Raw genomic sequence first — 19,341 nt, forward strand, 5'->3', positions numbered from 1 at the left:
GTGCAGGGAAACCCCTGTGCTCAACTCACCCCTCCTGTGGTGCAGGGAAGCTGCCATGTTCCTCCTCCGGGGCCAACGCCCCCTCCCACAGTGCACCCAGCACACCACAGAGCTGTGGGAGGGGAGCAGCCAGTGCACTTCCAGAACCCCTGGAAGTGGCGTGAAGCTGCAGGCAGGACTTCTGTCCATCCCTTGGGAAGTCGGCACTATACTGGAGGTAGGTAGTGGGGCTTCTCGGGGGTGGGGGAAAATGGAGGGTGGGGGACCCGAATGCCTTGCAATCAACCGGTTGGTGACCACGGGCTTAGAGGGAACACTACCCCTGACTAGAAAGGTGTCCTGGGGCACTGAACCATGAATGGTTCTTTGAAGTATGTGTTAACCGCTTATGCTAAATCAGTGGTCCATGGAACTTGGGGGATCTGCCGACTCTGGCTAAAATTTCCACAGGCATCAGTACTACTATTAACAATTTTTTAAGTGAAAAGGGTAGAAAACCCCTGGGCTATGCAATTGGTTTTACTGAAAACACCTGGGTATCTGCAATTAATGCTAGCCGGCACCAGCTGACCTCAGACATATGACATTTGATTGCAGAGTAGCTGGTCTGGCTACAGCTACAGCCCAGACTCTAGGACCCTGCACTATTAGGAGGATCCCAGAACTCAGGCTGCAGCCTAAACAGACCCTATCCCAGCAAAGGGCAATCTAGCCTAGTGAGTGGGGCTTCATGAGTAGCTCTCCTTCATCTCAGAGGGCCACAAAACTGTCATAACCAAGATAGTCTCCCAGGATAGATGGTTTTACTAACTGCTTGTGTACCTAGAATTTGTGGGGTGTGCTGACTGAATCATAGGAGGACTTTGATTGGATGCAGAAGGAGCACATGGCTTTCACAGTCAATGTTATGAGCAAAAAGCATGCACCTCACTTCACATGCTTTTGTTTTACATGCATGTCACTTTACTAATATCAGTAGGAAAAAATAACATGGACAGAAACCAGTGGTAATTGGCAACCCTGCACATGAGCAATGGTAAACAAAATGTCTAGAGGGCCACCACCACGCTGATGGGCTGCCACTGCCCTATGCCTCCCCCAAAATTAAATAGCCTCTTAACCCCAGTCTCAAAGAGCCTGAGTCAGCTGGCACTGATCAGCCAGGGTGTCTGCAGTATAGATATACCTTTGAGTACATTTCCTAGCTTTGTATAATTTGAAAGCTTGTCTCTCTCACAAACAGAAAGAGTAAAAGATACTATATTACCTCACCCACTTTGTCTCCTAATGAAGAGTAGAATAGAAATCACAGAATATAACTTTGATATCAACTCTAGAAGATATTTTGAGACTAGAATATACCCATTTTTTAGAAAGTTTGAAGGTTGGTAGAAAACATTTGGAATAATGTTGTAATTCTCCTTTTGCCCCTACCAATATTTTTGAAATCCTGCTTTTAAAATACAAACCAAAAAGATCCTTTCCATGGACTGGATCACACTAGGAGGGGAGGGCACAATGGGACAAAGAAAGGGTGCAATGAAAGGCTATATTACCTTTTCTGCAGATCCCTTCCTGTCCTGGGAACACTACGGACCAAGAGGGCTACTGGTGACTCAGTTCCAGATAAACCATATTGGGATCCCAGGGGACAGGGACAAAGTAGTGCAGTTACATGGCGTCCATTTGGATGTTCTTGGCCTCCTATAAGGCCTGTGGGTTCTGTTAGATTTGGGGTCCAGGGCTTGTAGTAGGGGTAGTCTTTTTTTGGAGATTCCCTATAAATCTCTTCCCACCGCTTTTCAAAGTAGAAAGCAGATAATCTGGCTCTGAGTCTCTTGGCCTTCTAGTGTGAAGATAATTTTAAAAATCTGACCAAATGTAAACAAATGTAAAGATAGCTACATTTGGCACAGAAACAGTATCTCTGAACAGGGTCTGCACTATCTATTTTATGACTTTCATAATGCACATGAAAATATATATATAAGTTTAAGATGGGGGCGTTATTACCTCTTTAATTTTCTTTAATCCATAAATAAGTGTATGAAACCCCAATACAGTACTTCCTAAATAAAATCAGACAGAACAACAAAACCTTAGCTTCCAGCTTCAGTTAGTGGAAGCTCATAGATAATTTCCCTCTCTGCTGCTGCTGGTACAGGAGTAGTTAAGCAACAAAGCAAATCAGTTTTAGCAGTATTCTAAGGAAATCATAATTTTAATCTCTCATTAAATGAGAATTTTACCTTTTTCCAACAGGTCACACTATTTTTCTCTCCAGTGTCCAGATCAGGTTGTAAGTATTTTGCAAACATTTTTTTTGTTATTTAATTTATTTATTTATGCTATTTCCTACTTCTAAGACATGCTGCTTGTCATATAACTAAACTGTTGTAAATGTCTGGCAAATAGTTTACTGCATGTATCTTAGCATGCTTCTAATCAGAGCTGCCATATATCACTCTCACTTTGAAAGATTTTTTAGTCAATTTTGAAAGTACTTTTCTCTTTCTCTTCAAGTGAAGCTTTCTTGCATTGTATGTGTTACAATTATTCTAATTAATCAGTTTTGCAGAATGATCAATAGTCTCTTTACTTTCTATTATTCATCCGGCAAGAAAAAAGTACCCCAGACATGCTTTGTGCGTAGAAGAGGAAATATATATATTTTTTAAAATCCTGTAATTCCCTTTTAAAACAGCTGATTTTTCTTTAAATAGCACCTGTCCCATGTGTTCCAAGTATCGGAGCTGTGTACCGCGGACTGATTCCCTGCGGCAGCGCACCACAATCAGATTTAACTATGATTGGCTGGTCTCGCATCAGCCCAGAACCCACCTCATGTGAGGCTAGCCAGACAATGAAGAAACTGACACAAGGACAGACTAATTGCCTAATAGCTTTTAAAAAAACTAATGTTCTGTGAACCAATGAGCAGAAGAATGGGATGGAGGTGTGCCCAATCAGAGAGGAAAGCTCTTAGCTTGGTGCTCGTGCAGACAGCATCTATCTGAGTTCAGCAAGACAGTGACCTAAAGAGAATTTCTAGCCTACGCTGTAGTCTAGCCATACCAGCGGATCATTAAATCTATACACCATTACAAATAACAAAAAAGAAACTGTATCTCCCTTTCTCCACCGGAAAGCAGCCCATACTTGAATAATACCAGTACAAAATGACTGAGGAACAAACAGTGTAATTTTTATTGAGTTGCAGAGGATTTTAATTGAAAAGAAAGTGATCCCGTTTACACACGATGATCAAAGAGAAGGGAGCAGTTTTTTAATTTGATCATATGTTCTAATGCAATCTTGACACATATTTTCAACATTTACAGTAATTCCAGCCCTGCTTATATCTTTTCTTTCCTCTACCCCAAGTATCCCAAGCTTCCCCAATTATCACCTCTAATACCATTGACTCACAGACATCTCCCCTTCCCCACCTCTAATATCATTAACTCACAGGCATTTACCTTCCTCCCTCCCCCTCCCCACCCCGCCCTGCATCCCCCTTCTGTTCTGAAATGTGATTTGTCCTTTTCATATGTGTTCATTTTTTAACTGTATCCTTTGGTATTTATGGTTGTGACTATTTTCTTCCACTATTTGATCTGAGGAAGTGGGTCTGGCCCACGAAAGCTCATCATCTAATAAACCATCTTGTTAGTCTTTAAAGTGCTACATAGTCCTGTATTTTGTTTCAGCTACACCAGACTAACACGGCTACATTTCTATCACTATTCAGATACTTACTGATTCCCTCTATCTTCCTGTCTCTCACCTATCCCTATCCCCTCCCCCCGCCCCTTCTCTCCTATTTATTTTGGGTCTGCACATCCTAAACTCAAAACTCCAGTCATCTGAAGAAGTGGGCTGTGCCCATGAAAGTCCATGATATCATCTACATGTTTTGTTAGTCTATAAAGTGCTACCAGACCATTTTTTTTTTCTGATACAGGTGTCAGGCAGAAGGCCATGTTCACAATGCCCATGCATACCAGCTCCCTTGGAGCTGCCTCACCCCCTCACTCCACATGTAAACATGTAACGGCTGAAATTTTCAGCCGTTACATGTTTACCTAAATAAACACATTTTAATATCCTTACTCCCTATTGGAACTCCACCAGTGATAGCATAGCCACTTGCACTGAAAAATACTGTACCTGCTTGTGGCTGTGGGAGGCTTATGACTGTACCAGCACAATTTTGTTGGAAACATTGCTGGAATTGACTTTTATTCAGAAGTCTCAACATTCCTTTGCTCTCTAGAAAATAGCTATGGCAAAATGTGTATCTTCACTATCTCTAATGGAAGGTCCCAACCCCCCCCCCCCCCCCCCCCGATAATAATCATCTGCAACTACCAGTTATTCTTAGTTCAAGTGACAAAAGACTGTGTGATGGACCTAAAGATCCCTAATGATAACTATTTTGACTCTTCTTCAGGGCACTGAATGAAGCAGGGGTCCTATGGAAAAATAATTATGATCATGTAATTAAGATTGCATCATAATACATATGCACCGGGTAATCTTAATTTGATCTCCGTAACAACCTTAATTCAGGTATTTCTTAATATCTGAATGCTTGACTTTGTAAACTTAGCTTTTTTTTTATTTTTTTAATATAATTTTGTAAATCAGAGTGCAAACAACATTCATATAATTGGAATACCAAAAGTCTGTGATACCCCAAGAACACTGAGCAGAAATTTTCCAGGCCTGTATATTAATTTTTGAAAACTAATATTTACTCTCTGCATACCTGGAGATTTCATGCAGGCCTGCAGCAGTATCTCTTAAGTAGAAGCTCTTCAGTGGTTCAGATATATGGCAAACACTTAAATGTTTTCATCATAAACATATAATCAGCTTGTTTCTCTATAAAAAAAACTGTAGAGTGGGAAAGATAATCAATTTTTCTGAGCCAGAGAAGTACAGTAAATGGTCTGCCTATTTCACAGTATTTAAGCTGTTTTACAGTAAGGGTACATCTAGATTAATTTTGTTTTTGTTTTTTGAAAGGAGCTATGCAAATTTGGTGCTAATTTGCATATCTTTTTCTGATTGCATTTTCAAAAGCAGGTCTTTTGAAAGTGAAAGTAGTCTGGACATGGTTTTTTGGGAAAAAAACCTTTTTTGAAAAACCGTGTAAACCTCCTTTTTTTAGGAAGAGCGGGTTTTATTCGAAAAAGGGTTTTTTCCCCAAAAAAACCCACATCCAGACTACTTTCACTTTCGAAAGACCCATTTTTGAAAATGTGATCAGAAGAAGATATGCAAATTTGGCATTAATTTTCATATCTCCTTTTGAAAAAAACCTAGTCTAGATATACCCTTAGGCTGTGTCTAGACTGGCAAGTTTTTCCGCAAAAGCAAGTGCTTTTGCGGAAAAACTTGCCAGCTGTCTATACTGGCTGCTTGAATTTCCCCAAGAACACTGACTTCCTACTGTCTGAAATCAGTGCTTCTTGTAGAAATATTATGCTGCTCCCGTTTGGGCAAAAGTCCTTTTGTGCAAAGTTTTTGCGCAAAAGGGCCAGTGTAGACAGCTCAGATTTGTTTTGCACAAAAACGCCCCGATCACGAAAATGGTGATCAGGGCTTTTTTGTGGAAAAGCGTGTCTAGATTGGCACGGACACTTTTCTGCAAAAAGTGCTTTTGTGGAAAAGCGTCTGTGCCAAACTAGATGCTCTTTTCCGCAAATGCTTTTAACGGAAAACTTTTCCGTTAAAAGCATTTGTGGAAAATCATGCCAGTCTAGACGTAGCCTTAGTCTCAAACTGTCTGTATCCTCTATTATGTCACTTATATAGAGAGAAAAGTGAGTTTCCCAGCAGGATTCCTTCTAAACTGTACAGCCACATGTCTGTGCAGCTGCTTAATAAGCCCCACACAGAGGCACGGAGCTACTGTACACAGAGCTGCCAGAGGGCCCCTCTCGCTCAGCAATGGCAGCTCCCTCCTGGTGGTGGAGGAGCGTACTTCTCCCCTAGCCATGGCTGCTTAGTGCTGGGGTCAGAGGAGAAGCATACAAGAGTGGAAATGTGTGTTATGTATCAGTCTGCTCCAACTGTCCAGATGCTTGTCTCTCTCTGAGGTGTGTTTGTTCTTGAAAAGGATAGATGTAAATTGTGCTGTGAGGGATGAGGTGACATGGGTGTGTATTGCTCTGGAAAGAGTGGTAACAACAAGCGTGGTGTGCTTTGAAAAGAGTATAACCACTATATTCTTCTCAAAACATAGCACCCTTGTTGTTGTGTATAGTGTTGTTGAGTATAGTGTTGTGCTGTGAGGGGAGGATGTGCAACAATGCTGAATTATGACATTCTAAGGCCCTAAACTATGTCTAGAGTAGAATAAGAGGCTCCATACAGTAAATAAAAAAAGTTTATTATTTGTAAAGGACATTGAATATACAAACACGAAAGCTTTATGTTGTCACAGGAAAACAAGAGAGAATTTTTTATACCATAAATAAGGGGAAATTATCTTTTTCATATGAATAAACTAGAAGACTTATCCAGTGTTGCCTGAGTCTAGTCTGGGAGCGGGGAAGGAGGGTGATTCCATGAAGGCCTCCCATTGGCGTTACCCAAGCCCAGCTCAGAGGTAGGTAATGTGGGCCTGACCCCGGAGGTCTGGCCCAGGGTTGGAGGGCAGCACACAGGGAGGCAAGAGGTCCATGTAGGCCTCACATTGGTGCGCCATTGACCTGGCCCAGGGCAAGACAGAAGGGGCTGCTCAGACTGGCCAGACACTGTGCTGAGTGGCCTGAGTGGCCTAGCAGTGCTGGGGGAGAGCGGGCTGAAGCTGCTATGGCAGGGGCCAGGGCTGCACTACTTAGCCCTGGTAGTACTCCCAGGGGGGACTACACGATGGGATTGGTGGGGCTTCTCCCCTCCCCCAGTCCAGCACTCTGGCCAAAGGCCAGGGAGCAGAGGTTTGGAGCAGGGGGGCCATTTACCTGGGCTGGTGACAGACAAGATGGCAAACCCCATCCTCAGTTGGCCACTCCTTTGGTGGTGCAGCTGTCCCAGTGATCACAGCAATATAACTGTTAATCACCACTAAGGGCAGGGAGTCTGAGTATAGCATTTCTCTGCTCAGCCTCCTCCCTTTTTATGTTATGGAAAACAATTGAATTCCAGACACACCCCATTTTCCTACCACAACTAACCTCTGGCCTTGCTTTAAGTTAGGATAACAGGAAACTGCATACCAAATTTGGTGGTTGTAGCTCTTACCATTTAGGAGGAGTTTCTGAAGAAACATACTCACAGACAGATGCACAAACATAAGCATAACATATACTAGAGCTGAGTTTATCAACTAGTGGTACAAGTACCTCTATAGAGGTACTTGAGAGAAGTTGGGGTTGGGGGGTACCTAAACACCACTGAAATTTAGAGAAAACTGAATTTTTGTTTTAGGTTTTACAGCGCTTTATTATTTTTGTACTTTTTACATCCAAAATGTCATCCCCCCAGCCCAGCTATGATTAAGTTGTTTAAACAAATGTGTTGCAATGGTAGAAAAAAATGTGTGTCTGAAAACTAGAGGTACTGGGGATATATATATATATATATATATATATATATATATATATATATATATATATATATATATATATATATATATATATATATATATATATATATATATTTAAAGGGGTACTTTATTAAAAAAAGTTGAGAAACACTGCAGTAGAGACATGTGCAGTATGTGGTGACATGCAGGATGTGCAGTATGTGGTGAGGCGAGGGATGCACAGCATGTGTATAGCGTGGGCTGTGCAATGTGGGTGTGGTGAGGGTTGAACAACGTGTAAGTCTAGTGCAGGGTGCACAGTGTATATATGGTGAGGTGCGCAGTGCGTGTGTGTGTGTTGTGAGGTGAGCTCAGTGTGTGTGTTGCGCTGAAGGACCCGTCACTCGGCCAGGCGAGGCGCCCCGTGATGGGGAAGCCGGGGGCCGGGCTCCCCACTGCGCCTGGGAGGGAGGGTGTCTCACGCACGCCGCCTCCCTCCCGCAGGGGGCGCTGCAGCCGCCGCTTGGCAGGAGGATGCTGGGAACGGCGATTCCAGACTCCGCGCGGGTCGGCGGCGGCGGCGGGCGGCGTTAGGTGCTCCTGGCTGGGCTGAGCGACATGGCGCTGGGAGGCAGGGGGCGGCTCCTGCTGCTGCTGCTGCTGCTGGGACCCGGCACCTGGGCGGCCCGGAGCCGCGGCGGTGACAAGCAGAACAGCCTGCGCCGGGCGGCCAGCGGCGTCTACCAGGGGGTGAGCAGCCTGTTCGGAGAGGAGAACGTGCGGGCCCTGCAGAAGGTAAGAACCCCCCCCCCTCCAGCGAGCCCCCTCCCCTGCCGTAGGAGCACCCGCTAGCGGACCGCAGAAAGCTCGCGGGCCTTGCGGGACATCCCAGCCCCGCCCAATGACCCTTCCGGTCGGCGCCCGCCCTGTTCCCGCCTTCGGGCGCTCCTCGCCGTCCTTGCGCTGCTCGGAGCCGGTGTGTGTAGACCACCGGCCGCGCCTAAAGCTGTCCGGGGGCAGCTTCCACTTCGTGGCTTGCATACCCCGAAGCGTCTCTGGGTTGGTTGCATGTGTCAAGGCTGGAAAGAGGGAGGTCTGGCGCGTGCACTTTTCCATGTGCTTTATGAGCAAAGAAAGCTCCCCCTCCCGTCCGCTCATTTCTCACCTTCCCCGAATAAAAACCTTAATCTGAACCCGGTCGTAAGGATTAAACACAAGAAAAAAGCTTTCAGAAATACCACCGCGGGGTTGGACGGGCAGGGCATTGCGAGCGATGAGCTGCCTGGCTCCCGCTGAGGGTGGCCACACTGCATCTCTCATCCACCAGGATCGTACTGCTTATTGAAGCAGTGGTCAAAGTCAGTGGGCCGCATCTGTGTCTTGTTTACTTTCCAGCTGCAGTTTGATTAAATGTGGCCATTTTAGAGCATGTGATTAGTTTAGAGCAAGTGTTTTTAATGTTTTCACAGAAGTCAGCTATTTTAATGGTAGTAATGCAGAGGTCCCTCTGACCTCTAGTATTCTAAAGCAAAGGAAAACTTCCATCTCAATCAACAAATGAATGAAAACTCTTTTGCTTCCTCGTTCTTTCTATCCCAAATAGAAGTGTGGATGAATTATTAAACTGGTGCTGAAAGAGTAAATTAGAAGTAATAGTAGACAGTTTTTATAGAGAATATATTTCAGTTTTGTCACAGTGCTTTTTCAAATACAGTTACTTTATTGTATTGAATGCATTTCTGTATCAGAGGGAAAGAATCAAGACACATCAGGATGGAAGAGAATAAAATATGTTCAGATAAGATTATTGAAATAGTGAGGGAGGGAGGAGAGAGTGGGATGTTATTAGCAGGCCAGAAGAAGTTTCTTGCATAATAGCTGACAGTTATGTTAGGAAGCAGCATGGAATATACAGTTGCTAGATTACAGGAACAAAACAGGCTAATATCTGTATTTCTCAACTATAACCTTGATAGCTTTTTGTTCGGAAGTTTATAGTGGCAGTCTTCTGGAGGTTGTTAGTATGTTGGCAAAATTTGGACCTTTGAAATCCTATGGTCTATACTACTAGTTTTCTGGGCCAAAAAATATGCTAATGAGGGACTCATTTGCATGCATCAATCTCATTTGCATATTTTCTGATCTGTTTTTGTGCTAGGGTTTTTGTGCAAACACAAGCAGTGTGGACATTTTCTTTATGAGCAAAAACCCCTATTCCCGCAAGATCAGTGTACCTCCTTTTTGGGGGCATAAGGATTATGCAGAAAAAGGGGTTTTTGCACAAAAAGAAAATGTCCATGCTGCTTGTTTTTGTGCAAAAACGGGTCCACAGAAAATATTCAAATGAGATTGCAACTCATGCAAATGAGTCCCTCATTAGCATATTTTTTGTCAAGAAAACTCATAGTGTAGACAGCCACAGTATACCTTGTACAGTGAAGGCAATAGCATTGAGATGGTGCAGGTGTTTTTTCCACAGTGTTGTGTGACCCTTCTCAGAGATTCATGCCTCAAGAACTGCTATTCTGTAGGGGTACAAGCAAGAACTGAAATAAGACTATCAAGTATTGTAATCTTGAAAACAAATTTAGATTAGGTTGTTCCCAAAGGAAACCAAACCAGCCTTTATGTGAATTCATTTTCTCATTCAGTCTTCTAAATTCACAATTCCCAACCTTAACTCCCTCTGTATCATAGTAACATAATGGTATGTTAATTTACTGAATTGAATGAGTATAATTTGCACTGTCAGTAAAGTTTTGTGTAGATACTGATTTTAGACATGTCAGGTTTTCAGTAAATATCTGAGAATTGCATTGAAAGAGTGTTTTTCACAACCAGTTAAGAACTTTTTGCAAATAACATCCAAATATGAACAAGCAGGTGAACAAAAAACTGTAAGTCAGATTTTCCTGTGATCTGAAAGGGAAGAGAGCGTTGCTACATTTATTTTTAAATCTTTGGAGGCCCCCAGATACTATGGTAATAGAAAATATATATGTATCTTGATTGATCACTGAGGAATATTTTCTGATAGACTGAAAATTTAGTAAACTGTATAAACTCCTCAAACTTGGTTTCCAATGGTCATTCTTTACAGCAGCATTTTATTTTATTTTACAGTTTTTCTCTAGGCTGACAGAAAGATTTGTTTACAGTGTAGATGTATTAGTAGACACATTCTGGAGAATATGGACTGATGTGCTGGATGTTCTTGGAATTGATGGTAAGCATGAATCTTATTAAACCCAGAATTATGTAGTTAATCTATATGGATGTGTTTACATGTATGTTGAGGGTGGAGAATATTAATAAATTATGTATTATCTTTGCTTTTGTATTACCTTTCATACCTGTTTATTATATTCATTACAAATCATCCATTACTGCAGTTTCTGGGAGCACTTCCTACAGTTTACATTTTGCCATTAATACTTCCAAACAAAAGAAGTAATACAATCCTGCAAATATGCATTCTGTAGCTTTAAAGCAGAGAATGGAAAGAGATCTGATTTAAAAATCCCCTGAGTTGAAAATCTGGGCACAGAGATGTCATGCACATCTTTCTAAATCTGGAGAGGTTAATCTTTGTTCTTCAGCAAGTGTTTTGAGACTTGTGATTTGATGTCATCAACTAAAAAAAAATGGAGAGGACAGTTTCCAGAGTACCTAGTATGCAACTGGGAAGACTTGTTTAGGCAGCTAACCCTTCCAGTACATTGATGGGGACTATTTCCTACCTCTAGTTTGTTTCTCCTTTTCTTATAATATTATCTCCCAAATTCCATCTATCCTAATTCTCCTCACAACAAATGGGTGAAGTATATTGGTAAAGCAGTATGAGAAAAGCTTTGCACTGCTGCTATATCTCTTCTGTAAACAGGACTGAATGCTTAAATTCTCTGGACAGGAGTCTGGGTAATAAAACTTTCAAAGGGTTTGTGTAGCTTAATCACTTGTGGAATCCATAAGAGAAGAGACAATTCTTGATTTAGTCCTAAATGGACTGCAGGATTTGGTCCAAGAGGTTACTACAGCTGGGCCACTTGGAAATAGTGACCATAATGTATTTAAATTTAACATCTTTGTGGTGAGAGAAACATTAAAGCAGCCCAACACTTAATTTCAAAATGGGGAACTATACAAAAATGAGAAGGTTAGTTAAATAGAAATTAAAAAGTACAGTGCCAAAAGTAAAATCCTTGCAAGTTGCATGGAAACTTTTCAAATACACCATAATAGAGGCTCACCTTAAACATATACTCCAAAATAAAAAATATAGTAAGAGAACCAAAAAAATGCCACCATAGCTTAACAACCAAATAAAAGAAGCAGTGACAGATAAAAAGGCATTGTTTAAAAGTGGAAATTAAATCCTAGTGAGGAAAATAAAAAAGAGCATAAACTCTGTCAAATAAGATGTATAAATATAATCAGGAAGGCTAAAAAGGAATTTGAAGAAAGCTGACCAACAAATATTCAAAAAATTATATGAAAAAAATTAAGCAGGAAGCCTATTAAACAACCAGTGGTATCACAAATGGTCAATATGCTAAAGGAACAATCAAGGAGAGTAAGAAGCAGGGATGTAAAATTTCTATTATTTCACTAATTGAATAATCAGTGCAGTTTGCATCTACTATTTGATTAGTCTATAAGGGCTCTTATCAAATAAGGGAACTATTTATGCAATGTACAGTCAACCTGTGGGAATCTTTGCCAGAGGACATTGTGAAGACCAGGACTTAAACGGGGTTCAAAAAAGAACTAGATAAATTCATAGAGGATAGGTCTGTAGATGGCTGTTAGACAGGATCTCTGGCCAGGTTGGAACAGGGAACCTTGAGAGGAAAGGCTCAGTGCTCCCTTGCAATGCAGAGCCAAGCAAATCTCTCAGAGTGCTTCTGAGACAGCCAGGCCCCAGATTGCTGACTGATGGGCTGCCTGAAACATGTCCAAAGCACTGCTGTGTGTCCAACCTGCTCACACCACATGCTTCTCCCTCCTGTGAGGCGACATGGTTATGTTGTCACTACAGTGCTAACCAATCAGTGCCAGCTCCCCATTCCTTGCTCGAGCGGTTTGATCCTCATGGAGCCTGGCACAAGCACTAGCTGGGGAAGACGCGATGTAGGGTCAAGCACCATCTGATGTGGAGCAGCTCTTTACATACCACCAGTCGTAATCCAAAGGGAAACTAGCTTGTCCTGACAACAGCTCAGCCCTCAGCTGGCCCTGCTGCAAAGCAGGCGCAGATGGTCACTGCAGAGCTGGGAGAAGACCTTCAGAAATGGGGCAGTTTCAGAAACAGCACATCCTGTGTGCCAGGATGCAAGCTAGGGCTGTGGTGCTATTGTTAGTACTATGGTCCCAGCAGCCGCTGCTCACCAGGGTGGGACTGCATGGCAGGTGGCTGCTCTGTGTACTGAGCCTGGAGCCAGGGCTGCTGTGCTATTTTTAGTACTGTGGCCCAGGCTCCAGCTCTGGCAGTGGCTGCCCAGCTGCTCCAAGCAGGGCAGTCACTGGTCATGCAGCCTCACCCACAGGAGCACTGTGGCTCTGCTGAGGGGGTTGGGTGGGACCGAAATTTTTGGTGTGTGCCAGCACAGGTGCACACCTTACGGGGAACCATAGTGGGAAACCTTTTTTGGGTTGGGTTCTGGGGACCACTGATCCACAGAAAAATCAGTCTCTCAAAAGTGAGAAGCAAAAAGAAAAAAAAACTGTCTGAGAAGCAGAAAGACACTCTCCACATTCCCCTTGCACAGCAGAGCCTAAGGTTGTCCAGACTAGTAGATTTTGTGGGCCCCTCTACGGTCTCTGGAGTTCAGTATGTGGGAGGGGGTTGCAGGAAAGCTGGTTTGGGATGTGGAATCGCTGGGAGGAAAGGTGCTGGAATGGGTTGAGGGTGGCAGGGCTGGACAGGAGGTAGAGTGTAGGATCAGACTGAGGGGTCTAGGCAGGGTCTAGGCAGAAGGGGGACCACAGGACTGGAGCAACTCCACAGGGGAGGAGGAAGGCTGAACCTCAGGGGCCAGATCCAGGCAGCCTGAGGGCCGGATCTGGCCCCTGAGCCATTGGTTCACTATCCTTAGTCATTCCCCCTTCCCTTTTTAATAAGCATAGCATTGAAACTTCTGCAGATATATGGCCCTTCACTAGCTAGGCTCACAGTTTATCACTTACTGTCTTTGCCTTACAGAATTCAACTATCTTTTAATTTCTCATAAATTTGTTTTTATTTTTCAGCTTCCAACCTGACTCATTATTTCAGCCCTGCAGCAGTTGCCAACAATCCTACCCGTGTTCTTCTGCTTATTGGTGCTGTTTTACTTGCCTATTGGTTTTTGTCTGTCTTCCTTGGATTCTTCTTCTGTCTTTTACATATGCTGTTTGGTCGCTTCTTCTGGATTGTAAGAGTTGCTCTTTTTGCCCTCTCATGTGTGTACATTCTCCAGAAGTATGAAGGAGAACCAGAGCATGCAGTCTTGCCGCTGTGCTTTGTTGTAGCCGTTTACTTCATGACAGGACCAGTTGGATTTTACTGGAGGAGAAATAGCAGCAACAGCTTGGAAGAGAAGATTGACCATATTGACAGTCAAGTTAGACTTCTGAACATACGTCTTACTAGGGTAATTGAAAACATGGACAGAGCCAATGACCAATGAAATAAAACCTATAGATCACTTTATACCAGCTCACTAGAAGGTTACTAAGCACTATCTTATTGAAAGTTAATAAGCAACAAAACATCACATGGTAAAAATGTGCAATTTTAAAACTTTAGATCATGTGTTAAGAATAAGAGTAATTTATCTAGACTATATACTCAGAATCTTTACATTTGTAAAATAAGATACAAGGTTTTTTTAGAGGGGTATCCATGTTAGTCTGTAACTGAAAAAACTTAAAAAATAGCGAACAGTCATGCAGCACCTTAGAGACTAACAAAAAATGTAGATGATATCATGAGTTTTTGTGGGCACAACCCACTTCCATATATTTAGAGAATTTTGTCCATGACTAGAATTTTATCAGTGAATAAGCGCTTACTTTTACAGGCATTTAAACACATCTTTTTGTAGTTTTTATAGAAGCAAATTGAGTAATCTATTTAAAATACTGAAGCTAAGGTGAGCATTATGCAAATTTGACATAAAAAAAACTTACCAAATGATTTTCTTGAGAAGTAGTGATTGTGGGTCCAAGTTTTATTTTTTGCAAAGCTGTGATCATCCTAATTTACTGTTGACTTAGTTCATTGCCTTAAATTGCCTTTACATATAGAATGAAGAATTTTCTCACATTCAGGCCAAAAATATCATTCTTTTATTGGCAAGAAAGGGGCTACTTCATAAATCAGAAGCCCTTTAAAGCTATTCCAAATTGAAGAACCCGTAACTCTCTACAGGTATGTGGGGTTTTTTTCTTAGTTTTTCATATTACGGACTTTGCCTCACTGTTTTTCTTTAAGTGCATTTTAAAAAACAAAAATTGGCCTGAGGATAAGAAATGCAGTGTGCTGGCAAATTTTCAGTGGCAGAGAAGTTTATATTTGATCTTCGTAGTAAAATACTTTCCACAAGGGAGTGCGTAGGAAGAAATATGATTTTTTTAAAAAAAATCTCAGGACCCACATGCTTCCTCAGATCAAAACATGCAGCAGATAAAATACTTGCAAATATATTGCTGCTTAAAGCTTTCTCAGGACCAATAAGCAGCAATAATCTATTTTGAGGAAGATCTGGATTTTTTCTAAAATTTTAATAGTCTTACAGGTGCTTTTTGCTTGAAGTTCTTGTCCCCAGTGGATCTTTGGGGAGGTCAGTCATATTATGAGGAGTATATAAACTAGGGGATTATTTAAAAGTGATGTTAGAGTGCTTTGAAGCAACTATATTTTGGTGGGTGTATATATTTGTACCCTCATCATGCTAACAAGATAGATAATGATGACACTGACTGTAAGATTTGTTGAAGTGTGTTGAGACAAAGTAACCTCAGGGAAGAAAGTCTGAGAAATCATTTAACTTTTGTAATGCAGTGCTTTCAAGCAAGTTATGGGGATGTGTGATTGGAAAGCCTTTATGTCATAGTGATGACACAATATAAATACCAAAATAGATAAAAGCACCCTCATTACAGAAGAATCTATTCCTAATATTTTTAAAAAACTGTATTAAAGTAAAATTTGGTGCTGAGCCAAAATCTATTTCACGTGAGTATCCCTGTTTTCTTCAGAGGAGTTGCATATATCCACCTGAGCATAATTTGACATTCTGTCTTCAACTTTCTGGGTTTGGGTTTAAATAGGATTTTAATTTCATTTAATAAATATTTTTGCAAATTTTCTTTTAATTTTTAACGCTGAAGCATACAAGATTATTTTAAAAATGCATGTTACTTGCCTAATCTCTTTTGGTCTGCCATATTAAACTTATCGCACTATGATTTATTTTTAAATCCATGTTTATGGACATTTTAAAATGTATGGGTTTTGACCTTTGGCACTAACTTCGTGTCAAGTGATCACTTAAAACTTAGTTAATTGGTATAACGTGCAATAGACAGTATATTGTGTGAGCCATTTTCATCTTTCATGCTATGAGTGGCCACCTATGCAAATGCAAGCATCCTGAATCCTTACGAAATATTTGTTGAAAATTGCACAAGTATCTGATTTAACAACAAAATTAAATACACATGCCTATAAAAAATAAATGTATGTGCGAGGCTTCCAGTTTAATAATGCCATATTTAAACTGTAAGATACTATTTTGTGTAACTCATTTCTTCTTTCTTAAGACTTAAAGGACAGGTTAGCCCTGTGAATTCTAATAGATGTAGTGCTGTTAACATCAGTGGAGCTATTCATAGTAAAACTCACTTCCCTCAGTAGTGCTTAAGATCTGAGTACAAAGTAGACTCAACTTAGATATTAAAGCCCCAATTTAGCAAAATGCTTTGTGAATTTGGGATCTAAGGACTGAAGCCTGCAAACCTTACAAGAGCGTAGAGTTTCATTGTTTTCAATGGGACAATTCATAGAGGAGTTGATCCTCATGGGTCAGTTCTATATAATCGTGTTCTAAATAAGGAATGTACTGTCACCCGATGTCTGTACATTCATGTCTGTTTTCTTTCCTATTATTATAGATTACCTAAAATACAAACATTATGCAAAATATAAATCATATTTACTATTGAAGATAAAAACACAAAGATTAATATAAGAATAAAGAGTTGCATATTATCAATTTACATTAAAATACCGCCATAAAATTTAATTTTGGATTATATTCATATTGTTCCCATGTCTTTGTCACTTTTTTAGTTTCAGGTAAAACCAGCCCTTTTGTATCAACACTCTTCTCCCAAACTTGCCCAACCTTCTGTATCCAGGAAAATATATTTTTGTATTTACTTACATCCCATGTACAATTCAATATTTTATTTTAAGCACAGTAGAAAAATTTACAATATTATAAGCAAACAAGACATATATGCTTAGGCATTTATTTAAAATTGGCTATTTTAATCAGTATTGTTTCTCAGTACTCAGTTATATCTCAGTGTATAGTCTGCTAACTTTAAAAGCTATTTTGAAAGAGCACAAACAAAAATTCAATGATTGTACTTGAAAATGCTCTGAATTTAAGGTGCACAGTAGTAGGCAGGAGGCTTATCTGATGATGTATTTAAGTTGTCTCAAGTTACTTTTGTAAACACATTTTACAAATATTTTTCCATACAAAATTATATGCCATTTTCCTACTAAATTCTTCTACTCCATTTTTCATAGTTCATTCCATAGGCAGTGAGTGTGTTAATGTTGCCAGTTATCTGAGGGCTTCAGGTAACTTTACAAAGATGTATAATTGCCCCATTTTATAAATGGACAAACTGAAGCACAGAGTTTGAGTGATTTGCCCAAGATTGAACTGCAACTCCTATCAGAGATCAGAATAAAACTTGAGATCTCATGACTTCCAGTACTTTGTTCTAATCACTAAATGGTTCATTCTGAGATGGGCAGTAGTATCTTTGCATTCTTTGGCATAGTTTAACAAACCCTGTCATCGGTTCTAGAGGCTAGTAATATTGAACTGTGCCTTTTTATTGTCCTGTCTTCAGCAGTTATTTAGAAAAATGTCATCTTACTTTATCAATTGACTATAGTTTATGATGGACCTAAAGCTGTCTAGCTTTACAAGACATTCCACTAAGGTCTTAAGTGTTTGTCATGCTTAGGATCTAATGTCTGAAACTACTGTGTGTATTTCAATACATTAGCATTCTGCATAGCTTTACATTAGTAGCAATTTCTCTACAAGTACACATCTCACCTATAGTTAACTGTTTTGTATTCAGAATGTAATGCTTTCAAAAGTGGTATTGAATGTCAGAGTATAATGTACAAAATCTAGTGTAGCTTGGTACTTAATAGTGCGTTCTACATTTGCTTTTAAAGACTTGTTGCATAGTTAGTGTGGATAATAGACTCAGTACCAACTTTAGCTTTTTGATTATGTAAAATGTTTTTAATGTGATTTGCCTCACATACTGATAATCCATATTGGGCAGCTAATGATGTTATTGATCATAAGTTCTAATTGTCTGTTTTGAGACTAAAGATTTTATTGTATCTGCATGTATTTTAAACTTTTGAATAATTCCATTGAACTGTGATTACAATTAGCACATTAAAAATTGATCTTTTTAACAAGGAAGTAATTATATTTGCTATTATAGCACTAGTTATCAGCACTGATGTCAATCATTTAATTTCACATCCTGTTTTGTATATGAGATTTAAAGTTTAAATCACATTATAAGTTTGTGCAAATGGTGTTATGTAAAATGATTTGTTCTGAAGAAAATGGTGTATGTATTCTTTTTACATGTGACCTTTAAGGAAATACTAGATTTGCTGATATTTTAGGTCGTTATGAGTATCAAACTTATTTTTACAGAGCTATTACATGTCTTTATTTATTACTTTTGTGACCACCTGATCAGTATATTATATAGTTAAATATTTGTAGTGATTTCACAAATGAATTATAGTATGGTAAAAATAAATGTTTACTGAAACTTTGCACTGAGACTTGAACTACACTTACGACTAATTTGTTGCAAATCATCTGTTGGAGGAAAGTAACTGCCTGGAACTCTGGTTGTACTACCACTTATACCTCCCTAAACTGGGACTCTGGTGTGGCAGAGAAACACACACCAGGAGTTCAGTGGCAGCGGGCTACAGGACTGAGGCTAGCCACCAAACTGGGTCAGAGGCACGTAGGCCAGCTGGACCAGAAGTAGGGATGTAATAGTGTAGTCAATTAAATGATAAGCAAAAGCTTATAGGTTAATCTATACACTACACACATCCCTGCCTCCCTCCGCAGCCAGTAATTTTTTTAGCAGGCTGGCCAGGACCTTGGCTCAGTCCTGACTCACACTGGGTCCAGGACCTACCCCCACTGCAGCTCTGCATTTAAAGTATATTAGGATCCTGGTGGGCAAAGAATTTGTCTCAGTTGCAGCTCACACAGGGTCCGGGAGCTCAAACACACATACGCCTGACAAGGGCTTGCTGTCTATCAGGGGTAGCAGCACAGGGTGACAGGTGGCCTGTTGAAGAGGGGAGGTGGTTTTTAAACTAGCTCCCTTTGTGGACCAGCTCCCACCTGCCACCCTGTCCTGCTGCCTCTGATACAGAGACAGCAGTGCAGAGTGGCAAGGGACTCCTCAGGAATAAGGCTGGAGTGCACTAGCTGCTGGGCTTGGCCCTGCAGACTATA

At 40.7% G+C, this 19,341-nt stretch overlaps 1 protein-coding gene across 1 annotated transcript; it reads left to right on the top strand.

Annotated features, from left to right (window-relative positions):
• The first annotated feature begins 7,945 nt into the window (after window positions 1-7,945).
• BRI3BP (BRI3 binding protein) lies at window positions 7,946-18,636 on the top strand. Its single transcript, XM_075898477.1, has 3 exons — window positions 7,946-8,332; window positions 10,661-10,763; window positions 13,787-18,636. Exons 1-3 carry the CDS (start codon window positions 8,156-8,158, stop codon window positions 14,203-14,205), a joined length of 699 nt encoding a protein of 232 aa, XP_075754592.1. The 5' UTR covers window positions 7,946-8,155; the 3' UTR covers window positions 14,206-18,636.
• The last annotated feature ends 705 nt before the right edge of the window (window positions 18,637-19,341 follow it).

The sequence above is a fragment of the Pelodiscus sinensis genome, chromosome 15 (assembly GCF_049634645.1).
Source record: "Pelodiscus sinensis isolate JC-2024 chromosome 15, ASM4963464v1, whole genome shotgun sequence".
NCBI classification, from domain to species: Eukaryota; Metazoa; Chordata; order Testudines; family Trionychidae; genus Pelodiscus; species Pelodiscus sinensis.

Coding starts and splice junctions, on each gene's coding strand:
- BRI3BP (XM_075898477.1), top strand. CDS start 8,156: ATGGCGCTGGGAGGCAGGGGGCGGCTCCTGCTGCTGCTGCTGCTGCTG. Junction 8,333..10,660: donor ACGTGCGGGCCCTGCAGAAG/GTAAGAACCCCC, acceptor TTTATTTTACAG/TTTTTCTCTAGGCTGACAGA. Junction 10,764..13,786: donor GGATGTTCTTGGAATTGATG/GTAAGCATGAAT, acceptor TTTATTTTTCAG/CTTCCAACCTGACTCATTAT.